Source organism: Pinus tabuliformis, chromosome J (genome assembly GCF_031772625.1).
Source record: "Pinus tabuliformis cultivar Carrire ecotype Pingquan chromosome J, CPIR1, whole genome shotgun sequence".
In the NCBI taxonomy this organism is placed as follows: domain Eukaryota; kingdom Viridiplantae; phylum Streptophyta; class Pinopsida; order Pinales; family Pinaceae; genus Pinus; species Pinus tabuliformis.
Window position 1 is genome coordinate 450,603,694 of NC_142295.1, and position 24,977 is coordinate 450,628,670.

The 24,977-nt window shown below is 41.8% G+C and overlaps 1 protein-coding gene across 1 annotated transcript in view; it reads right to left on the reverse strand.

Moving 5' to 3' along the window:
* LOC149227759 (ACT domain-containing protein ACR11-like) overlaps window positions 1-24,977 on the reverse strand; it is a 464,039-nt gene that overhangs the window by 337,314 nt on the left and 101,748 nt on the right. Inside the window, exon 4 of the mRNA XM_089377915.1 lies at window positions 488-582. Within this exon, the coding sequence (XP_089234041.1) occupies window positions 488-582 (95 nt within the window). The remainder of the gene's footprint in view (window positions 1-487; window positions 583-24,977) is intronic.

The following is a 24,977-nucleotide window of genomic DNA, read 5'->3' on the forward strand; positions in this document are numbered from 1 at the left end:
CAAAATTCATAAAGTCCTAATGAAATTATGAATGTCATTTATCAGGATTGAATTCATTGCTATAAATGGATAGACTTATACATTATTCAGGAGGGAATTTCTGTTCTTGATGATAGATAAAATGGGAGTCATCAAGGCAACAGACACTAGTCCAGAACTCTTGTATGGGGAGGTTGCATCAATAGACTATTGGGCGATCTGTAATCAGTACATGCAGGCCAACCTTCCATGTAATGTGTGGCAACAAGCTTCTCTTCACCATAGGTTGACCCTGTTTAAAGGGTTATTCTTTCCTCGTAAAATTTTATTTTTTCCTTCCTTTTTCTTATGAACATATATACTATATAGTTCTTTTTTTTTATTATACTGATGTTGTCATCTAGTATGCAAAATATACAATTTTACCGTCTTCAATGTGCGTTGATATGGGTTTGGCTATAACAATGAAGAAATGGAGAGAGTCCATTAAGCATAAAAAAGAACTTACGCTCGAGTTATGGAGAACTTCTTGTGGATCCCTGAAGAATCAATTGCCCCAATTCCTTTTACAACATTTAGTCCCAAATCCCTGAGGGCCTTCATCTGCACCACAAACGAAAAAGCTAACTAACATTAAGAAGGGAAACTATCTGCTCAATAAAGGCAAATGACCAGAATTGTCATGCATTAAACACAAGACAAACCATTAACAATAGTATATGATAATAAGCCTAAACCTTACAGTGACATGTATGAAATTTGTTAAAACTTGGTATCAAAATGCATTACAGCTTGCAGGCAAACAAGTAAAATAAACAGACTACCAAACAAGGAGATAAGATAATAAGATAATTTATTATAGTCCAACAAATTGTTCAGTTTTAGGGATCTTCTTATCCGATAACTATTTCATATGATTTTCTTAATTTTTTTTTTATTCATTCAATTTCATCATAAAGTAATTATACAGAATATCTTCAACCATAGACATTAGGATCATAAAAAACAGCCACACAAAGAACACATGAATTTACCCTGGGAAAACCCAGCAACCTTTTCCTTAGAGAAATCATCAAGTTCAACAAATATACATCAGTCAAATAGCGATTTCAAACCTGGTCCATCAGCCTCTTAGTCAAGTCATATGGCTACCCAAGAAATTTGATCTGGGTTGCTCTGTTAGGGCAAAATTTCGGCCTCCATAAACTCGGTCCTGCAACCCTCATATCACCTTCTTCTTTGCGTCAGGGAAGACTTCTAATTTACTCTCGGATTAGGTTCTTCACTTGCCTCAGACCTTCGCCTGCTTGCCTCAGACCAAACCTTCGCTTGCCTCAGAACAGATCGAGATTCTTGGTTGATGAGGAGGTCGAATTGCCTCATATATATAGTCATCTTGAAGGTCTAATGGGTTCCTCTTTCTGACTGGGCCGACTTGGCCTCTTATGGAGCCACTAAAAATCAACTTTAAAAATTCAAGGACATGAAGAACATGTCTTTTTACATTTTTCCTTTTGACAAAGATAGCATGAAGAACATGCTTTATAGAATACATCAATGATTACAATATTAAAAAGTCCAAGTACCATAATCGGGTCAACAATTGTGACACGGTAGAATAAGTTACCATAATCTGGTCAACAATTGTGGCACATGGTACAACGATAGCATCAATCAATTACCATAATTCTGGTCAAATAACTTTGACACATGGTAGATCAATAGCATCAACAAGCTACCATAATTCTAGTTGGTACTCCTGACACATGGTAGATCAGCGATAATTCTAGTCGGTACTCTTGACACATGGTAGATCAGCCATAATTCTGGCTGGTACCTCTAACACATGGCACATCATTAGCATCAACTAGTCATCATAATTCTGGTCTATCTGAAACATGGTATACATACTAGTCTTGGTTCACCATCATTTTGGTATGTACTGTTGAGAAATCAAGTTGACTGTACATTAGGGGCCAGGGTAGATTTCTCCTCTTTGATAATTGCTTGTGAATGTTGTTGGCTTCTTTTTAATGTTTATTATGTTCTTTTCATCAAACAATTACCAAACGTACAAAACATGAAGATCAAAGAAACAAAGAAGACAAAATATAGGCTCCATGTCAGGGCAAAAACCCATGAGGGGGAAAACGCAGAAAAAAATCTCTTCTTATAGAATTAGGTCAAAGTGAGATATCCAAGATACATGACCATGAAAAGACTCCAACCTTCAAGATGCCAATGTCAAGCCCTCCTTCCACATGGCAAATTCATCAACAGCAAAAAGACCAACAACATGTACAGCATCAGGAATATAGTTTCAACGAGAAATGTATCATGGCAAAACTATCACAAATCCAAGCTCAAGAAAACTTTTAGATTTCGGCCTCCCTTAACTTCGTTCTTCTTCTTCGATTTCATTTCATAACCGATCATGCGAAATGATTTCTCCAAATGAGCTCAATACATCCTCTATTTATACTATCCAAAGGGGTTAATTTAAGATGTCTCTTCCAGGGCAAGGTCGACTTGATAGGCAGGGCTGACTTGGCATCTTGAGGGGTCTTTGACTCAAATTACATCTTAAATTTTCTTTTTCTAGGCTATAAATAAGCCTTTTGACTTTGACTACTAAAAATAATAATGAGCATGAAGAACATGCTTTAATAAAATAATAATTTGACTTAAGCATGAAACACATGCTTGAAAAATAAAATTTAATTTTCTTCTTTTTTGTTTTTACATAAAATATACAATGACACAAGTACAATGATAATTATGAATACCGAACCTAGTTACATTTTCCAACACTGCCTCTTAACTAGGGAGGTATTCATAATTCCACAACCGGATACAAAGATACTCTCAAATTGAAATATTCTCATAAGAAGAGTTGGATTGATAAGCCATCATCAAACATCAACATCATAACCAGCATTGTCAAATTGCAATATAGCAAGGCCTTGACTAACAAGCTCTAACTCTCCACTAGATTAGAGCACAATGTTGGGAGGCATACATTTGGACACCACCACCACTGCCTCTCAAGGCACATACCCCATTCGGATGTTCACCAGGTATGTCCTTACAGGACTATTCTTATCTTGGATTCCCAATCCTCAAAGAATATCGGTCCTCTTTGACTACTCTTATCTTGGATACCCTGTCCTATCCTCAAAGAATATCGGTCTACGGGACTACTACCTATTGTTGATTTCGAGTAGCATCGGATGTGCTCTAGCCATGAAAATTGGTAGAGAGGCTAAAGCACATGAGATCTCCAAGACACAGAAATGGTTTGGGCAGATTCTACCCGGTTTAGGAGATATTAAAATAATTAATATTTTTAATGGGGTTCTTAAGTCTAAACTTAGGAAAAATAAAATATTAACGAGTATTAATATAAAACTAGGTTAGAAGGTTCCAAAAGACATGGATCAAGCCAAATATAATCTTAGTTGTTGATTAGAGAAGTAATCTCGGTTGTTGAAGGACCAACAGGAAAAGTATAAGAAGAGGCTTAAGGGTCAGTTGGAGAAAACACCAAAGTGATTAGTCATTTGATTTTCTAGAGCGGGGTTTGCTAAGAAAAGTCGAATCAGTGATCAGTTTGCAGCGAGGGGTAGTAAGTACTGGACAGAGAGGTAGAGATAGTACCGAGAGACCAGCACAGAGGCAGAGAGGCAAACATAGAAGCCAAAGCAAGCCACGCAGAGGCTAGCTGAGACAGTGCAAAGGCCAAAGGACCTGCATCATCCATGCAGAGGGAAGCAAGAGCAACACAGAAGGTCGTAGTGGTTGTGCAGTGCCTCAAAGGGCTGACGCAATGCTTCAGTTGTGCTGGAGAGGGTTTCGTGAGGCAAATTTTCTGAATATCTGCTTCCGAATAGAGAGGTATTACTGCCTGTTATTTTTCTCTGTCAGGTGACCCAGTTTGGCACCCAGTTGTACTCAAGGATATACTGCATAATAAATAACCCTCAGAATTGCTGCATCAATTTTCCCAAGTTGGGTTTTTCCGGGGACGAGTTGTCCAAAAATAACCGTTTCACTTGTGTGTTTGCTATTTCTTTCAGCTGTTGATTTGTAGATGGTTGAGACTGTATTGTGTTTATTTTAATGTTTATGTGTTTAAATAACTTGTTTGTAATTAACAAGTAGAGAAATAAACCAGAAGAATACAGATAAAATTTCTAACGGTTAGACTTAGAAATTTCAACATGGTATTGGAGCATGGTTGCAGATCAAAGGAGAGCTGAAGGCACCAACTGAAGTAGAGAATTTGACACAGAAACAGTTGTCTCGAGTGACAAAAGTTGTTCCTAGCCGAAAGCAGTGGAGAAGGGTTGACGCAGAGGGACTGCGTCATTAGTTCGGGCCAGAGAGAGGCCAGCGTAGAGGCTGACGAGGGCAGAAAAGGCTCGCGCAGAGCCATGCAGAGACCAGGAGGGTTGACGCAGTTAGCTAGGGGGGCATTTCAGCCAGTGTTGGGATTGCACAGAGCCTAGAGGCTTAGTCCTTCGGTTGCTGGGATTATGTATTTGTGGGCAATTTGCAAGGAGTGAAGTTTGTGGGGTACTGTGGGAAGAACAATACCTAACAGGGCAAAACCAAGGTAGAGGGAGTCGCTACCAAGGCAGATTTCTAGCCAAGGAATCCGGATCAATGTTGCAGGTGCACATGAGATCGGAGAGGTGCGACTCGACAGTTGGCAAGAGGATTTCCAAGAGGGAAATCGAGACTCAGAGGGAGTCTAGCAGAGAACTTCTAGACGGGAAGTAGCAACTCAAAGGGAGTCGAAGAGAGAACTTCCAGAGGGAAGTAGAGACTCGGAGGAGTCAAAAGGAAGAGCAGAGAGATGGCCATGAATGGACTGAGGGATTAGGACAGGCTGGACGGGGCATCCAACTTTGTGGTCTAGAAGGCCAAGATCCTGTCCATTCTAGATAGACATCGCATCAAGGCCTTCGCCTTGAGAACAGTGGCTATCCCAATTGACCCGGCTGATAATGAGAAGTACGAGGAGGCAATGGCCAAGGCGAAATGCATCATCCTTGATGGGGTCAAGGATCATGTGGTCCAACATATTGCCGAGAAAGATATGAAAAAGGAAACGTGGGACGACGTTGTACCAGCATACTTCCGTGCAAAGGAAGATGTTAATTGAGAATCAGTTGCGGTCATACCAGATGCAGAAGGGGGAGCAAATAGATCACTTCCTCGGGAGATTGAAGGAGATCCGAGACCAACTGACTTCCATAGGGGTCACGCCAGATCAGGAATTAATGGTGAGGACTGCACTAAATGCAGTCTCCGAATGGGAGACATTTGTCAAGAGCATACTGGGCAGGGTGAATCTTCTAGATTGGGAAGAACTGTGGGAGGCTCTTCGCCAAGAAGAGATCAAACGGTTGTCTAAGACGAGAAGTAGCAGCAAAGGATTCCAAATCAAGAAGGAAGAGGAAGAGGATGCAGCTCTGGCATCTGCAGGGAAGCAGGAGAAGAGGAAGAGAAAGAACCTCTCCAAGGTTAAGTGCTTCAACTGTGGGGAACTGGGTCATTATGCGAACCAGTGTCTGAGGAAGAAGACTAAGGGAGAGGCGTCTGACTCCAAGGCAGCACCAGCGAAGGTGGGAAAGGAGGTAGAGGAGGATGACGATTGTGCCATGAGTGTTCATGTACCTATAGAGAAGAAGTGGGGAGACATCAAGCTCTAGTCAGGAAGACTACAAGTGATGAGGGGCAAGATCCTTGAGGTACCCAAACTATTGGATCATACCTTGCTACAGAAGCCCCGAAGAGGGAGTAGCAACACTAGCGGATGTCGGTAGAAACGGATGCGGATGAAGCGGCGAAGAGTGCTACAGTGCAGTAGTCACGGGCAGTGCAGAGGTAGCAAGTTGCAGTAGTGCAAGAGGCACAGAGGAGGTTGCAACAGTGCAGGATGGCACAAAGAGGTTTGCAACGGTGCAAAAGGCGAGGAGTTGTTGCAGCAGCATAGAGGCAGTAGAGGGATCACTTGATATTGACAGAGAGAGCTTCAGCATTGAGAGTGTTTCTAGCCTGACAGAGATGTTAGTAGTTGGGTGGATCAGTTACTTACTTCTCAATAACTGAGTTGCAGTGCAGTGGCAGTATGTAGTAGCACGATTCAGCATGATGAAAGGGGGTGCAGTGCAGATGCATTGTTGGGAGAAAGGATCAGCAGCAGCACGAATGCAGAGGGAGTTGCCGTACAGATATAGTAGTGGCAGTGGCAGAGCCATGGGCAGCAGTATAGGATGCAGCAATGCAGAGGATGTTGGGCGGGAAGGCCTAGCATCAACACAGGTACCGATGCTGTATAATCAAAGTGATGCTTAGTGAGGGGTATTAATAGAGCACAGTCCTCGCTAAGAGGGAGTGTTGATTTGGCGTAGCATCGGATGTTCTCTAGCGATGGAAATTGGTGGAGAGGCTAAAGCACATGAGATCTCCAAGACCCATAAATGGTTTGGGCCAATTCTACCCGGTTTAGGAGATATTAAAATAATTAATATTTTTAATGGAGTTCCTAAGTCTAAACTTAGGAAAAATAAAATATTAATGGGTATTAATATAAAACTAGGTTACAAGGTTCCAAAATACATGGATCAAGCTAAATCTAATCTTAGCCGTTGATTAAAGACGTAATCTCGGCCGCTGAAGGACCAACAGGGAAAGCATAAGAGGAGGCTTGAGGGTCAGTTGGAGAACACACGAGAGTGATCAGTCGTTCGATTTTCTAGAGTGGGGTTTGTTAAGAAAAGTCGAATCAGTGATCAATTTGCAGCGAGGGGCAATGAGTACTGGACAGAGGGGCAGAGATAGTGCCGAGAGACCAACCCAGAGGCGGAGAGGAAGACGCAGAAACCAAAGCAGGCCATGCAGAGGCTAGCGGAGATAGCGCAGAGGCCAAAGGGCTTGCGTCATCCACGCAGAGGCAGCAGGCATGACAAAGAAGGTCGTAGAGGCTGCGCAGTGCCTCAGAGGGCTAACGCAGAGGGTTTTGAGGCTGAGGCTGAGGCCAGGAGGGTTGACACAGTGCTTCAGTTGTGCTGGAGAGGGTTTCGTGGGGCAGATTTTCTGAATATCTGCTTCTGAATAGAGAGGTATCACTATCAGTTATTTTTCTCTGTTGGGTGAGCCAGTTTGGCACCCAGTTGTAATCAAGGATATTCATCATAATAAAATAAGCCTCCAAATCGTTGCACCAGTTTTCCCAAGTTGGATTTTTCCAACGATGAGTTGTCCAAAAATAATGATGTCACTTATGTGCTTGCTATTTCTTTCAGTTGTTGATCTGTAAATGGTTGAGACTGTATTGTGTTTATTTCGATGTTTATATGTTTAAATAACGTGTTTGTAATTAACAAGTAGGAGAAATAAACTAGAAGAATACAGATAAAATTTATAATGGTTAGACTTAGAAAATTTCAACACCTATCTTGGATTCCAAATCCTCAAGGAGTATCGGTCCCAGATGTTTATCCAATCCTCCATTCTCCCTACCAGTGCCTTCACTAGACTTATGGTTATTAGTCCTAGCCTAGTGCATGACACATGGAGAATACAGTGTCGATCATCACTCCCTCTCAACCAAGGAGGAGATCCTTACTCCCTCTCAACTAGGGAGACATAACCACAATCCTTAGTTGGTCTCATACTTCATCAATACATTAGCTACTTGTTCTTCCGTGGAGATATAGTTGTAGCTGCAAGGCTCCTTTCTCGCATTACATCATACCTGAGCTTTGACCTTCCTGGATGTCAAACATTTTACAGAGCCAAATTCTTTCACATTCTATCTTCATGATAGGGTTTCTTGGCTCCTAACATCATCACAACATATTGAACTTCGACCTTTCCTTGACAATCATCATGTAATTTTCTCATCAAATGGTTCATCTATCATCTTTAAGGAGCCAAACTTCCTCACAAGTTAAGCACATGCCTTCTATCTTCATAACAAAGTTCTACCTCATATTCTACCATAAGTCATATCCATTTTCCAAATATCAATTCTGCCTTCAAGCTTTTTCAAGCCATCATCATTTTTGTCCACTCAATCCATGTGCTCTTAAATTGAATCAAGCAGTTGCAAGTACAATATTATCAAACAAGTTAACTTGACAGCTACCTTTATAGTGTCTGTAAATAATTTTGTAGGGAGCCAAAAAATATCCCAATCAAAACAATATTAGAGTTGTCAAATCAATGTCAAATCTTGCTACTTGCTCCCTCTGAGGTCAACATTCCTTTTGCATAGTGTATTTTCATAATGAAAAATGTAAGATCCTTCGGGCCATTTCATGCTACTAGCTCCCTCTGAAATTGTGATTACTCTTCTTTCTTATTTTATTCAAGATTCCATATCGGATGTTGATCAACATCAACATGTGTTCGGCCCACCTATGTTGCTCCTCAACCATATGGAAGAGTCCTGACTTTTTAGTTGGACCAAGATATTTCATGGTTATGCTAAGTATATCTTTGTATCTAGCTCTTCCTTCCATACTTCTGAGGATATGGATCTTTCTAATAAATCATACTTCTTTTCTTATTGTCTAGTAGCTGAGGTAGGTGAACTTCCATCTGTTGGTCCAGCTCAGGCAGTTGCATCATAGTCATCACATCACTGTCATATACATAAATCACTGCCATAATGTTTTTTATCCTATTATTGTCCAATAGTAGATCATCCATCCATCTTTGTCATATAATTTTCTTCCTTTTCTGAGATCATTGTTATGTCTTCCATTTCACTATTATGCAACAAGGTTATTGTCATAGTCTTCAAGTCACTGTCGCAGAGATTACAGTGATATCATCATGGTCACTTTCTCACTATTATATGGATCACGGTTTTACTTCCAACCAATATCATTGTCTTCCTGTCAACAATGTCACTGATATGTCAAGGTTATATCTATGTTGCATGAAACTTCTAGGAACCTGGCGTTTCGAGACGTACCCATACCCGAAACTTCGAAACTCGACCAAAACTCGACCATCATGTAATCATCTATAAGAGTTAATATAGACTTGGTTTTCCTTCTAAGTTGTCATCTATGGGTCTTATTCCCTTTTTTCTTGCAATATAATTTGTTATTCACTTATTTATAAATTTCTTTTTTTATATATAAAAATGTATGACGTTTCGGCCGATGTTTCCATTTTTGGGAGGTAAGGTTTCTAAACATACTCGTTTCGGAAACTCCGAAATGTTTCAGCGCTTCGTGCAACTTAGGGCTATATCCATATAAGGTCACTATCATAATTCACCATTGTCATATATTCTTAAGTTGTTATCATCAACCAAGGTCACTGTTATGCAAATCATAGTCATGCCTCACTGTTGTATAGATCATTGTCATGTGTCCAAGTCAATCAAGTCACTATAATATTCCTCCAAGTCGTTGTCATATGAATAATTGTTGATGCTTCAAGTTTGCAAGCCACGTAGTCATAGAGACAATGTGAACCTCAAAAATACTAATGCGAGCCATAGAGAGATAAGTGTAAATTACTAAAATATGTACGAACCTTAGAGATTAGCATGAGCCAAAGTCACAAGAATATGTATGCAATCTACAGGTAGTTCCTATTGCATTGACAACTTTCACAGATAGGTCGGCTTTATGTGATACTCCATCCATCTTTCAACTATAGTTTTCGATGACACAGTTGCTATATATATCAATTATATGAGTATCACTCCCAAGTCATCGTTGTCATTGTCATTAAGAGTATTATCTCACAGTCAAAGTCTCACGGTCAATGTTATAAAAATCACAATCTTATTGTCCATACGTCAAGGTTATTGTTAGGAAACAAGGTTACTGTCAAGTTTCTAAATCACTGTCATCATGGCACAAAAATATGCAATGCAAGTCATAAAGGAAATGTGACACATAGCAGAGAATGCGTGCAACTGGAATGTGAACCATAGAGAATGTGAGTCATACCAAATGAGAGCCACCATAGAACATAAATATGAGCCCACAAAGAATTAATATAAGTCATAGTGAAGTAACAAGTGTCATAGTAAAGGAGGAGCGAGCCACAAAGTATAACTGAACTACTGTAACTAAGTGCAATGCCACAGAGTATAACAACGAGCCATGGTGATCAATAGAGAGTCATAGAAATTTCTAACGAGCCATAAAACTAGGTGAGAATGTTCTAAATGACATGGATCAAGCCAAATCTAATCTTAGTCGCTGATTAGAGATTTAATCTCGGTCGTTGAGGACTCAACAGAAAAAGTATAAGAGGAGGCTTGAGGATCAGTTGGAGATACACCAAGATTGATCAGTGAATTCAATTTTCTAGAGCGGGGTTTGCTGAGAAAATTCGAACAAGTGATCAGAGTTGCAGCGAGGGGCAGTGACTGCATAGCAGAGAGGCAGAGATAGTTTTGAAGAAGCAGCGCAGAGATTGAGGAGGCTACGCAGAGCTAGCAGGAGCCACGAAGAGGGCCAGAGTGACTGCAGAGAGGCTAGCAAGGCCTGCATGGGTGACGCAGAAGGCCAGGAGGGTTGACGCAGAGCCTCAGAGAAGCGTTGGAGCGATTTTCGTGGAGCAGACTTGCTAAATATATGCTTCCGAAGAGAGGTACTATTGCCAGATAGATATCTTTGTTGGGTAAGCCAGTTTGGCACCCTAGTTGTACTCAAGAACGCTACTTAATAATAAAATCCTGAGAACTGTTGCATCGATTTTCCCAAGTTGGGTTTTTCCAGGGACGATTGTCCAAAAATAACGATGTCCATTATTTTCAGTTGATGACTTGTAGATGGTTGAGACTGCGTTTGTGTTTATTTTCAGTATTTGTATGGTTAAGTAACTTGTTAAGAAATAAACAAGTAGGTGAAATAAACCAGATAATGCAGGAAGAATTTCTGACGTGTTAAACTTAGTAAATTTCAACAGTTTGGCACCCTAGTTGTACTCAAGAAATCTGCATAATAATAAAACCCTCAGAACTATTGCACTGGTTTTCCCGCATTGGGTTTTCCTGGGGACGATTGTCCAAAAATAACAGTGTCCCTAGTGTGTTTGTCTAGTATTTCAACTGCTGATCTATATGTGAGTTAAGACTCCATTTGTGTTTATTTTTAGTATTTATATGAATAAATAACTTGTTAAGGAATAAACAAGTAGGTGAAATAAACCAAATAATGCACTAGGGATTTCTAATGGGTAACATTTTGAAATTTCAACATGGTATCAGAGCATTGCAAATCACAGGAGGACTGGAGGCACCCGCATAATCAGAAGTATTTGCAGCAGTAGTAGTTGTCCCGAGAGACAGAGCTGCTCCTAAGCAGAAAGCAGCAGAGGAGTGACATAGAGGACCTTTGTCATCATTTTGAGCCAGAGAGAGGGCCAGCGCAGAGGCAGAAGAGGCTCACGAAGAGCCATGTCATCCTACTCAGTCAGGTAGGCTTGACGTAGTTGGCCAAAGGAGTGATTCAACCTTTGCCAAGATTGCGCAGAGCTGGAAGGCTCAGTTTCTTCAGTTGCTGGGGCATAGGGAGCTATGGGCAGATTGTGGATTAGGAAGCTGGTGGGGTGTTGTTATTGTCGAAGCAGAACAGTACCTAACGGGACTAAACCAAGGTAGAGGGAGTCACTGCCTTAACTAGCCAAGAAATCCAGATCCAAGTTGCAGTTGCAAAGAGGATAGGAGAGAAGCGGATTGACAGTTGGCGGGAATATTTCCAGCACAGTAATCAAGACTTAGAGGGAGATTTCCAAGAGGGAAGTTGAATCTCAGTGGGAGTCCAGAAGAAGGAGCGGAGATGGCAGTGAACGGACTGAGGGATCAGGACAGGTTGGATGGGGCTTCCAACTTTGTCATTTGGAAGGCCGGGATCCTGTCAATCCTGGATAAACATCGCATCAAGGGCTTCACCTTGAGAACTGTGGCTATCCTGGTCAATCCAGTTGATAATGAGAAGTATGAGGATGCAATGGCGAAGGCAAAGTGCATAATCCTTGATGGGGTCAAGTATCATGTCATACCACATATTGCCGAGAAGAACACGGTAAAGGAGATGTGGAATACTTTGACGACATTGTATCAAGGCACTTTCGTGCAGCGGAAGATGCTATTAGAGAATCAGTTGTGGTCATATCAGATGCAAAAGGGGGAGCAGATGGATCTATACCTCCTCAAATTGCAGGAGATTCGGGACCAACTTACTTCCATAGGGGCCATGCTGAATCAGGAATTCATGGTGAGGACCGCCCTAAATGCAGTCTCCGAGGATTGGGAAACATTTGTCCAAAGCACTTTGGGCAGAGCTAATCTTCTAGGATAGGAAGAGATGTGGGCAGCTCTTTGCCAAGAAGAGATCAGACGATTGACCAAGGCGGGGAGTAGCAGCAAAGGGGGTCGAATCAAGAAAGAGGAGGAGGAGGATGAGGCTTTGGCATATGCAGGGCAGTAGGGGAAGAGGAAGAAGAAGAACATCTCCAAGGTGAAGTGCTTCCATTGTGGGCAGCTGGGTCATTATGCAACCCAGTGTCCCAGGAATAAGAATAAGGGAGAGGCTTCTGACTCCAAGGCAACTCCGACTAAGGCGGAGAAAGAAGTCAAGATTGATGATGACTGTGCCATGAGTACTCATGCACCTCTAGAGAAGAGGTGGGGTGACATCGAGCTATAGTCAGGAGGACTACAGAAGATGATGGGTAGGATCCTTGAGGTGCCCAAACTCTTGGGTCATATATGACTCTGGGAGCCCCAAATAAGAGTAGCAGGATGACGGATGTCGGGTAGAAGCAAGATGCGATGAAGCGACAAGGCAGTGCTAGAGTGCAAAAGTCTGTAGCAGCGCAGTGGGGGTTGCAGCAGTGGGAGAGGCACATAGGAGGTTGCAGTAGTGCGAGAGGCACAGAGGTGTTTGCAGCAGTGCAAAGCCAGTAGAGGGAGCACAGGATAGCAGCAGAGGTAGCTTCAGAATCAGGAAGCTTCCAGACTGACAAGGATGTCAGTAGTTGGGTAGATCAGTTACTCACTTCTTGGTAACTAAGTTGCAGTGCAGCAGTTAACAGTGGTAGTGTTATGGGCAGCATGTTGAGGGGGAGTTGCAGTACAGATGTAGCAATGGCAGTGGCAGTGGCAGAGCCATGAGTAGCAGTACAGGAAGCAGCAGTGCAGTGGATGTAGGGCAGCAGGCCCAGCATCAGCACAGGTACCATTACTAGAAGATCAGTGTGATGTTCACTGGTGGAGCATTACTAGAGCACATTCCTCGCTAAGAGGGAGTGTTGATTTGTGGTAGCATTGAATGTGCTCTGGCCACGAAAATTGGTGGAGAGGCTAAATCACATGAGATCTCCAAGACCCGGAAATGGTTTGGGGAATTTCCACCCAGTTAGAGAGATATTAAAATAATTAATATTTTTAATGGAGTTCCCAAGTCTAAACTTAGGAAAATTAAAATATTAATGAGTATTAATATAAAACTGTGTGAGAATGTTCTAAATGACATGGATCAAGCCAAATCTAATCTTAGTCATTGATTAGAGACTTAATCTCAGCCATTGAAGAATCAACAGAAAAAGTATAAGAGGAGTCTTGAGGGTCATTTGGAGATACACCAAGATTGATCAGTCAGTTTGATTTTCTGGAGTCGGGTTTGTTGAGAAAATTCGAACAAGTGATCTGAGTTGCAGCGAGGAGCAGTGAGTACATAGCAAAGAGGCAGATATAGTGCCAGAAGGTCAGCGCAGTGACTGAGGAGGCTACGTAGAGGCAGCAGGAGCCACGCAGAGGCAGCTAGAGACTACGCAGAGGCTAAAGGCATTGCATGGGAGACGCAGAAGGCCAGAGAGCTGACGCGGCGAGCGAGAAGGTTGACGCAGAGGGTGCCAGAGCTACGCAAAGGCTAGCAAGGCTGAAGCAGAGCCTTGGAGAAGTGACGGAAGGATTTTCGTGGGACAGACTAATGCTGAGAAGCTAAATATCTGCTTCCGAGAAGAGGTATTAGTAATTACTGCTGGTTAAAAATCTTTGTTGGGTGAGTCAGTTTGGCACCCTAGTTGTACTCAAGAAATTTGCATAATAATAAGACCCTCAGAACTCTTGCACCGGTTTTCCCGCATTGGGTTTTTCCGAGGACGATTGTCCGAAAATAATGGTGTCCCTTGTGTGTTGTATAGTATTTCAGTTGATGATTTGTATATGAGTTAAGGTTGCATTTGTGTTTATTTTCAGTATTTATATAAATAAATAACTTGTTAAGGAATAAACAATTAGGTGAAATAAACCAGATAATGCAGTAGTGGTTTCTAATGGGTAACATTTAGAAATTTCAACAGGTCTGTCAGGCCAGGAGGTAAATCCTCAAATGAGATTATATTATTCATTTAGGTTGTTCATTATTATATACATGAGGAAGTGACTGTTGAGTTTCATCAACCGATGACTCTCCATTTTCTCTATTATTTATTTACACTATTTACAGTTGTTCACCCAATCCCTATGATTAGGTGTCAACATTTCCCCCCTTAATCTGAAGGGATGTTGGTGAGTCCAAGCATCGTTCTTAATCTTTAAGCTTTTCTCTTCCAAGCACTTTGGTGAAGATGTTTGCAATCTACTCATTAGTGGAACAATGGCGAAGATGGATTGTTTTGGCCTCAACATGATGTCAAATCAGATGATATTTTGTATTGATGTGCTTCATTCGATCATGGAACTTCGGGTTCTTGGCCAGCTTTATTGCCAAGGTATTGTCAATCATGAGTGGAGTCGAATGTACTTGTTTAACCTGCAAATCTTCTAGAATTTTCCTGAGCCACACAATTTCTTTTGGTGCCTCAGCTACTACCACATATTCTGCCTCTGTTGTGGAATATGTTGGAATTGATTGTTTGCGTGATCTCTAGGAGACAGCTCCTGATCCATGACTCATAGCATAACTGAAAATAGATGCCCCAGTTTCTTTGTCTCCATCGATGTCTGAATCAGAATATCCAATCAAGCTGAAGTTGCCCACCTGTGTATACTTGAGTCCAAAGTCTTGAGTTCCCTTCAAGTACTTTAGAACTCTTTTTGCAGCAAACCAGTGTCCTCACAAGGCTTTTGCATAAACCTGGAAAGGATTCCAACAGCAAACGAAATGTCTAGTTTGGTAGTAGTCAGGTAGTTGAGACTTCCTACAAGTTGTCTACACTTTGTTGCATCCTCAAATTCTTTTCCTTCAATGGATGTGAGCTTTAAGTTTTGTTCCATTGGAGTAGTCAGAGGATTGCATTCAGCCATGCCAAACCTGTTCAACAGATCTCCAATGTACTTCTTTTGAGAAAGGAATATGGACTTCGGATGTTGAGTTACTTCAATAACAAGATAGTAATGAACATAGCCCAAATCAGTGATTTCAAAACCTTTCCTCAATTCCTTCTTTATGGATGCAATGTAGTTCTCATTGTTCCCTGTCATCAAAAGATCATTTACATATACCACAAGATATATCACTGTTTTTCCAACTTTCTTGACAAACAAAGTTGCATCATCAAGATCATAATGTTTGAAATTGAGTTTCAAAAGATGCTCAGTTAGTTTTTCATACCAATCTCGCGATGCTTGTTTGAGGCCATATAAGGTTTTCACATGTTTGCATACTTTATGTTCATGTCCTTTCACAGAAAATCCTTCAGGCTGGGACATAAAAACATTCTCTTTTAGATCTACAAGTTTGCATACTTTATGTTCATGTCCTTTCACAGCAAATCCTTCAGGTTGGGACATAAAAACATTCTCTTTTAGATCTCCATTCAAGAAAGCAGTTTTTACATCCATTTGATGGACATTCCAACCGTTCTAAGCTACTAGGGCAAAGAGTGTCCGGATGGTAGCCCATTTTGATGTGGGGGAAAAAGTCTCCTCATAATCGACCCCTTCCTTCTATGCAAAACCTTTTGCCACAAGGCTAGCTTTGTGCTTATCAAGTGAGCCATCAGCTTTATACTTGTTCTTGTAGACCCACTTGCAGCCAATTGGTTTGGTTCCCAATGGAGGATAGCCTCTTAGTGCCATTCTTTATCAAGGCATCATACTCCTTTTGCATCGCTTCTTTCCATTCATCATGAGAAGCAGCTTCTTTGAAGGAAGTTGGTTCAAAATATATAGACAAATTCAATTCACAATCATAAGAAACATCCATATCAACAAGTGAATCAGAGTCATCTACATCACCTCCATTTTGTCGGGTTGAATTTCTAGTTCCTATCTTTCCAACCTCATCAGGATGAACACTTTCAAGTGTCTTTGTCAGCCACTTTGGGGGACCTTTCTGAGATGGTCCAGACTGCTTAGTTGATTAAGTTGGGACTGAATCAAGATTGAGTCTCCCAATTCTGTCAATCACATCACTCAAAGTATCATCCGTTGTTGGAGTTTCATGCGGGGGAGAGAATGCTTCAGAAAAAGATTCCACAGGTTGATTTAGTATAGGAATCCCCCCATCAAGATGTGGAATCTGATTATCAAATTCTTGAAATGATTTTGCATTTACAAATCTATCCAAGCGATCAAGTTGCCGCTCAACAACATTGTCAGCTTTGGATGATTCAAAAAAGATTACATCTCTAGATACAACAAACTTTTTTTGACTTCATCATAGAGACGGTATGCTTTGGAGGTGTTTGAATACCCCAGGAAGATACACTCACGACTTCTTGCACCAAGTTTGTTTCTATGTACCTTTGGTATCAAGGCATAACATGTGGAACCAAAGACCCTGAGATGCTTTACCGAAGGAATGTGTCCATACCACATTTCATAAGGAGTCTTGTTTCTAATAGAATTAGATGGACATCTATTTTGTTTACATATACAGCACATAGAACTGCATCAGCCCAAAACATCAATTTTACATTTTTGAAAAACATCATGGAGCGCACCATATTTAAGATTGTCCTATTCATTCTTTCAGCTACTCCGTTCCGTTGGAGATTATAAGGCACAGTTGTTTGATGTTTGATCCCATGTTGGCAAAGATAGTTTTCAAATTCATTTGAAGTGTATTATTTTCCATTATCAGTGCGAATAGAGCCAATATGAGATTGTGCATCATTTTCAATCCATGTATGAAAGTTCTTGAATGTTTGAAAAGCATCATATTTTTTCTTCAATAAATAAACCAAACACATTCTGGTGTAGTCATCAATAAATGTCATCATATATTTATTTCCATTTGCAGAAGGAACAGGCATTGGACCACATAAATCTGAATGAATGAGTTCAAGTTTTCTATTTGCTCTGGAATGTGAATCATGAAAACACTGTTTGCTATGCTTTCCTAGAATGCAAGCATCACATAGCTTAAGTTTCCTAAGAATTGTAGGCAAACCAGTAACACCATTTTTCTTCAACAAGCAGAGGCTATCATAGTTCAAATGTCCAAATCTAGCATGCCATAATAAACTTGATGGAAATGAACCTTCATTGTAATGAGAATTGTAAGAGAAATTTTGTGCACAAGCAGAGGTACCCTGTAGCTTGAGAAGCCTTTCTTCTTCTATCCTCGTCATGACAAGTGAGTGGTCTGATGCTTTTATCACCTCAACCTTGCCATCATACATGTGAATGGAGTCTCCTTGCTAGCGGATGTGGACCAAGGACATCAAGTTTCTCCTCAGTTGTGGGAGATATAAAACATGATGCAGAAGAAAGTCTGGAAGACCAGGCAATTTAAGCCTCATTGTGCCAAGCCCTGATGGCTTGAGTTTTGATTTGTCTGCAAAATATACTGCTCCATCAACATTTTCACTAAATTCTTCAAAAAAATCTCTTCTAAAAGTCATGTGGCAAGTTTCTCCTAAATCAAGCAACCAACCATTTTTCCAAGAAGCAAATGAAGCATTAAATAAGTCTTCATTTACTCCAATATTATAGTGTGCCACAACATAGTGAGCGGATTCAGGTGCTTTACCTTTCTCTTTGTCATTAGTTTTACCTTTGGGTTGGTTTCTTTCCTGCTCAATTTTGTCCTAAGGCAACTTGCATGTGGATGCATCATGTGATCCATCTCTTTTGCAACGTATGCAATGTAAATCTAACTTTTCTCCTTGAGAGTGTCTGCCCCCCTGCCTCTGAAATTTCTTCTTCCTCTTCCTCTTCGACCACCTCTTCCTCTGGAAGAATCTTGAGCAAGATTCTTCTCTCTATGTGCAATACACAGCCTTTTCAGAAGACTAAGGAGTTGTCTTCTTCCCAAAAGCTTTCTCTCTTTCAGCAAATTTTTTCACAGGGGAATCAAAGGTAATATCTTTGTGGTTTCCATTTGCTTGCAATGACTCAAGATAATTTGAGTAAGCAGGATAAAGTGCCTTGACAAAAGCTATCAGAGGAATGTCCAGTTCAGCATTAGTGACTTTGATATCATGCATAATAGATTTTATTTCTGATGCAAGAGCAAGAGTATCATCTTTTTGTAATTCAAGGCTGAACAATTTAATCATGAGTTGAACAACTTCAAGTGCAGAATGTGAGTCATAGAGTTCCTTCATCTTTTGTAAAGCTTCGAAAGCATTTGAAAATGGCGAAATATGGCGACTCACCTCTTCATTTACTAATGCTGCAATCAATGCATAAGCCTTGTTGTTCTTATTTTCCCAAATGGTGAATTCCTTGTCTGAGGTAGGTTGTTCTCGTTCTTTGTCTCCTTCTCCAACACACACTCCTTTCCACAGCTCATTAAAAATGAGAGTGTGTTTGATTTTCCAAGACCACTCAGGATAATTTTCCTTCCCATTGAGGAGCACTCCCACAATAGATATTAATGAATGCATTTTAAAAATCTGTGTACTGTAAAAAATATACTTCTGTTGGAAAAAAAATGCAATTCTAGTGGCAAGAATGCAGTTCTGGTGAAAAAAAATGCAATCTGATATTTATAGCAGAGGTATCTTCCATGGTTTGGATACCCATATTATTCAACATCACAACACAGTAAAGTGTAAGAGGAGGAGGCGAGAGTTGGTTGCATATTAGAGCAAGGAGCAGCGTATATTGGGAGAAAAAAAAAGGTTGAACATTTGTGTATTTATATGACTGCACCTCTTACCAGACTCATAGCTCCGCAGAAAGTAGCATGATTGCAAGACTTGTTCAATGGGAAGATGTTGTGCAAGAGCATCAATCCCGACGAAGCAGTGGCTTACGGCGCCGTGGTGCAGCCTGCTATCCCCACCAGAGAAGGCAACCAGAAGGTTCAAGACTTGCTGCTGCTCGACGTCACGTCGCTCAACCTCGGAATCAAAACCGTCATAACGCACTCCCCCTCGTACACGCACAGACAAAAGACAACAATCTTCTAGGCAAATTCGAGTTCATTCAATGCACAGTCTCTGATCTACAGAGTTTCCGGTCGATTCTGAAACCATGGGTATCTCACGGGGTTCACTTCACAAGAAACGTGCAACTGGAGGGAAGACAACCTTCAATGACGAAACTGTCGAGTAACAAGACCATGAGAAGGGTGCGTTTGAGAGGAGGTGAAGATTTCGGAGGTCTCTGCGAGCAGGCAGGCATGCATGTACAAAGGGAAGGCGGAGGGCCAAGCCAAGTATAGCCAGCGTTGGAATGGTATGCGCAGTGGGAGGAGGCGGACTGCAGTGATAGGAATGTCAGAGTGCACTCATAATAATACAATGTCCAATTAATTCGACACAGAGAAGTAATCTGGCCAGAGGACAGATAGAATAATGGCAGATATGACAGACTGGGAGATACAAGGCAAAGAGGGAAGCCAAAGAATGGCGATGGCTCTGATACCATGTTAGGCCAAGAGGTAACTCCTCAAATGAGATTATATTATTCATTTAAGCTGTTCATTATTATATACATGAAGGAGTGACTGTTGAGTTTCATCTCCCGATGACTCCATTTTCTCTATTATTTATTTACACTATTTACAGGTGTTCACCCAATCCCTGTGATTAGGGGTCAATAAGGTCTATGCCAAGGGTTGGATTGGAGAGAGGTGATGAGCTAGTACGCAGTTGGTGAGGCAGCGTTCACAGCTAGAGCTATAACACAGCAGAAGCCATGGAGCACTGATGCTCCTTTCTGGTGCCATTGGGATCCAGGTGGATATACTAGTAGCAGGTTGAGTCAAAGACAGACATGGGATCCAGGAATTGTAGGATCCAGACATGTTTCAATAACTTGGAGGTGTGACGTGGACCAGTGGTTCACATGGGATCCAGGCATTGGGTCTCAATTGCGTCGGGCCACCAGATTGGTCCATAGGTTTGGATTACTTGAGGGCAAGCAATCTTGGCGCGGGAGGATTGTCATGTCCCCATTTTTATTTTTTCTTCATAGTACAACCAGGGTGGATTTCCAAGGCAGGGGATGGCTAGGTCCGTGGAGCAGGTTATGTCATCAGGGGTCCCGATGGAGTTTTGAGGAGTTTCTATGAGGTCCAACGACATTCGCTTGGTATATTCCATCATAAGCGTAATTTGTTTTTCATTCCGACGCATTACGACCACTTTCAAAAATCTGAGTTATTAGTGGGCTTGACTCAATTAATTACACTTAAGGTGGCATTCTAGGAGGAATACGTGGCAGAACACCTTAGTGTAATAGCTCGTTGGAACTGGAACGAGAAGATCTACATGATGGGATGGTTAGATGAGAGTTTCAGTGACCTAGGGAGACATGATGGCCAATTTACCATTTTCCCACATTAAAAAGAATATTTTAATTGAAATAAAAAAGGGAAAAGTGTTCCATGATTAAAATAATAATAAAATAGAAGGTTCTAGAGGAGTCCATCAAATCTATAAAAGAGGAGGAGGAGACCATTGGAGGACATCTTGGAATTGATATTGTTTCTTGTATGAGAGGTTGAGAACGTGGTTCTCTACTCCATTGGTAGCCCCAGGACGAAAACCCTCGGGTGATTTAGAGAGATTAGGCGAGCACCCATCTTCCCTTGGTGAATCCATTTAGGGTTGACAGGTTGTAGTGTATTGATTTTTCAGTTTGTTTTGGACGTCGAATTGTAGCAATATTGTAGATCTATTTGAGGCTAGCTTTTCATCTCAGCTACATGGGTTGTTTGTGCATGTAAAACCCTAGCTTATTTAATATAATAAAGCTGAGAAGTTTCTTGTTCAGTGTGTTTTGGATTGCAGCGCTCTGTCGTCTTTAATTTTAAATGGTAATCTTCTGTTAAATGCATGATTATTTTTATGTTAAGTGTATGTTCCAAAATTTCTACATTCGGGACATTACACACACCCACAGGGAGCACCACAGGTTTATTGTTTGGATAACAAGGGGACAACCCCTTGCCCATCACATTTGAGGGTCTTATTCTTCATAATGGCACCTATGGACCTCATCAAGCCTCTTGGAGGTCCTTACAACATGTATTATTTATCATTTAACCTCTTAAGAGGCTTATTTTTTCATTTGTAAGCTAGTTCAGTGGGCTTGTCACCAAAAGTTAGGTTATTAGCACATTATTTTATTTTGGGGGCTTATAGAGGCCTAGGAGACTAATTCGAACTCCTCATTAGTGTATAGATACAAGTGAGACACTGAGATGAGTTCATTTTCTCATCATCACTTTGGATTGGATCTCTTCTCTCTCTTGAGAATTTCGCACTTTTTCTTGGAGGATGTATTGGAGCTTTATGGATGAATTTTGATGTTTGGATTTGGTTTATCTTGTCTTGGAGCTTCTGTATTGTCAAATTGCAGATGGTTGGATGTAATATCCCTAAGGGGAAATTAACAGTAAATAATAAAAGCAAAATAGACAACACATCACAAAAATCGAAACAGACAATCAGACCATGAAAATGCTTCCACAATAGCATTGTCTACTCATTTTATTAAATGGGAAAGGTGTACAATCAAGGTGTTGGAATGTGTGCACCTGGGATTGCTTTTAGCAAGCTAAAAAAGCCCTCAATGATCCCTGAATCACCCTCCTTCAAGCCCTGTCAATTCGGCCCAACTACTACACTGTAAAACCCAGAAAATGTTATTGCTTCCTGAAATGAAGAGTTGTTAGAGCCGTCTCTACTTCTCAGAAAATTCTGGGAATTTAATCCTTTCCTCTACTCAAGAAACCCATACTAACCCACAAAGGGTTTGACCAAATCTTGACCTCGGAATTTCAACCCCTTAAGCTTGACTAGCTCTCAAGATGGGAAATTCAGCAAACTGAATGATCTGCTATTGAAATGCCTCCAAAATACCTGCAAACCCTGTTAGAAGGCTTCCCAAGCCTTCCCACCAATTCTCCACCTCAAATTCCCTTATCTCCCCACACTCCTGGAATGCATCTATCAATGACTACGCAGTCCCTGCGTTGCTGTGGCTCTCTCTGCTGCAAATCAACCTCCTGTTGCTGGTGTGGATTATGCTAAAGAAGAACTCCCTCCTTGGGCTAGCACTTGAAGTCCACCGAAGCAAGGGTCAGGATTTCCACACAGAAACACCCGGTGTGCTCAACAACACATGCAGACTTGGCTCACTACTCAAGTGTGCTCTTGTCAAAGACAAATTCCAAAATGATGAATGATAACCAAAAATGAGAGCTCCTCCCTCTTTTATCGAATCTCCTCCAAAGCTGCCCATGTGGGCCCACATCGACTTCCACCCACCTTCTTCGAGCCAATGAAAGCGTATTCTCCATGTGGGCCGAAAATGCCTTCGTGGTGGTCCCCCTGTTCCACCAAAGCCGCAATTTTTTGCCGAGCCTATAGTTGGAGTGCCTCTTGGGCCAAAAATCACATATGGGTCCCCTAGGACCCCTTTTTCCTAAGTGAGTTAATGTGAGTGCCAAAATTGATCAAAATTTTGATATTCCCTTAGTGAAACACTAACTAGGAATATCACAGTCCTCCTTGCCAAAATGTTGCTTGTTCTCAAGCAACTACAAATAAGGATGTTGTAGTATTTGTTCCCCCTCCCAAGTGGCATCCTCATCCGGTAGATTCTTTCATTGATTCATAAATTCCCTGATGACCCTATTACACAGGTGCTTCTCTCTGGAAACCAAAATGGCCTCTGGTTCCAGCGCCAAATGGCCTTCATCGTCCATAGGGGGTAACTTTGTAGTAGCGGTAACCTGTTGCCCTAGTGCCTTCTAGAGGCAACACACATGAAAAATGTTGTGCAACCGTCTCCCTAGTGGTAGCTCCAACCCATATGCTACTTCCCCCACCTTTTGAGCAACACGATAGGGCCCATAAAAGCGAGGTTTGAGTTTTTCAGCCCCTTTCTGCTTGAGTGTAGACTTCCTGTATGGTTGGAGCCTCAAAAAACCCAAGTCCCCAAATTCAAACTGCCTCTCAACTTTGCCCCTGTTTACATAAAGATTCTGTTGATTATGGGCCATATGCACCTTGTCTTTTAGAGCCCTCAAGATGTCTTGGCTCTCCTGTATCCAGTCCTTGGCCCTTGGGGCCCTGCTGTCTCCAAACATAACGTCAGCAAAAGACAATGCATCATAACCATATAGGGCTCGAAATGGTGACATACCTATAGACATGTGATGCGTAGTGTTGTAGAAATATTCCCCCAAATGCAACCATTGTATCCATGCCTTTCGCTGCCCTGTCACATAGTTACGCAAGTAGCCCTCCAGCCACTTGTTAACTATCTCTGTTTGGCCATCCATCTGTGGGTGGTAACTGGTACTCGGGGTGAGTTTCGTACCCACCAATCTAAATAACTCTTGCCAAAACCCATCCATGAACCTGTTGTCCCGGTCACTGACAATGGTCTTGGGGAGACCATGTAGTCGAAATACCTCCCTGAAAAACAATTCGACCACCTGTGAGGCCCACTGCCAGGCTGGAATGGCATAGAAATGAGTGTACTTCATCAAGTGATCCACCACCACATATATGCAGTCCTTGCCTTGTACTGTGGCTAGCCCGATGATGAAATCCATAAATATCCTTTCCCATTTTCCCTCTGGAATGGGAAGAGACTGTAGTAGACCAGCGGGGTGTGTCCGCTCTCCCTTTGTTCCACTAGCATGTGTCACACTCCCGTATATGCTTCAGAACATCCTTCTTGAGGCCCTTTCATGCAAAGCTCTCCCTAATGGTCTGGTATGTCTTCGTAAACCCCTGGTGCCCTACTAGTGGTGAATCATGGGCAGCCTGCAGAATCTTCTCCCTCAATGGGGAGTTGGGTACCAAGTAAATCCGATCTCAGTAGTAGATCACCTCGTTCATCACCCGATACCGGTCATCCATCACCAACCCATCAAGGATATCGCATGCAAACTTGTCCTTGGAGTACTCAACGAGTAACTACGCCCTCTAGTCCGGGGCAATGTTCATCAAGGACAAGGTGGTTGGTCTCCTGGACAACGCATCAGCAACTACGTTGTGCTTCCCTTTGACATATTCGATGTCAAAGTCATATGCCTGTAGTTTGCTCACCCACTTTTGTTGCCTCTCTTGTAGTTGTTTCTGCTCCAAAAAGAACCTGAGGCTATTGTGGTCGATCTTGACCTTGAACCTGTTCCCCACCAAATATTGCCTGCACTTGGTCAACGCATGCATGATGGGCAGCATCTCCTTGTCATAGATGGAGTAGAGCAAATCATGGGGCAGTAGCTTCCTGCTCTCAAACACTATGGGGTGCCCTCCTTGCATCAATACGGCCCCCGTGCCCACTCCTGATGCATCACACTCCAACACGAAAGGCTGAGTGAAATCAGGGAGTTCCAAGACTGGACAGCTACTCATGATCTACTTGAGGCAATCAAATGCCTCCTACGCTGTAGTGGTTCACTCGAAAGCCCCCTTCTTCGTCAAATTTGTGACAGGTGCAGCCAGCTGTGAGAAACCCTTCATAAATTTCCTGTAATAGGTGAAAATGCCCACGAATCCCCTCAACTCGGTCACAATTCGTGGCTCAACCCAATCTCGGATAGCTCTATCTTCTCATGCACTCTGACGCCATCCTCCCCAATGAT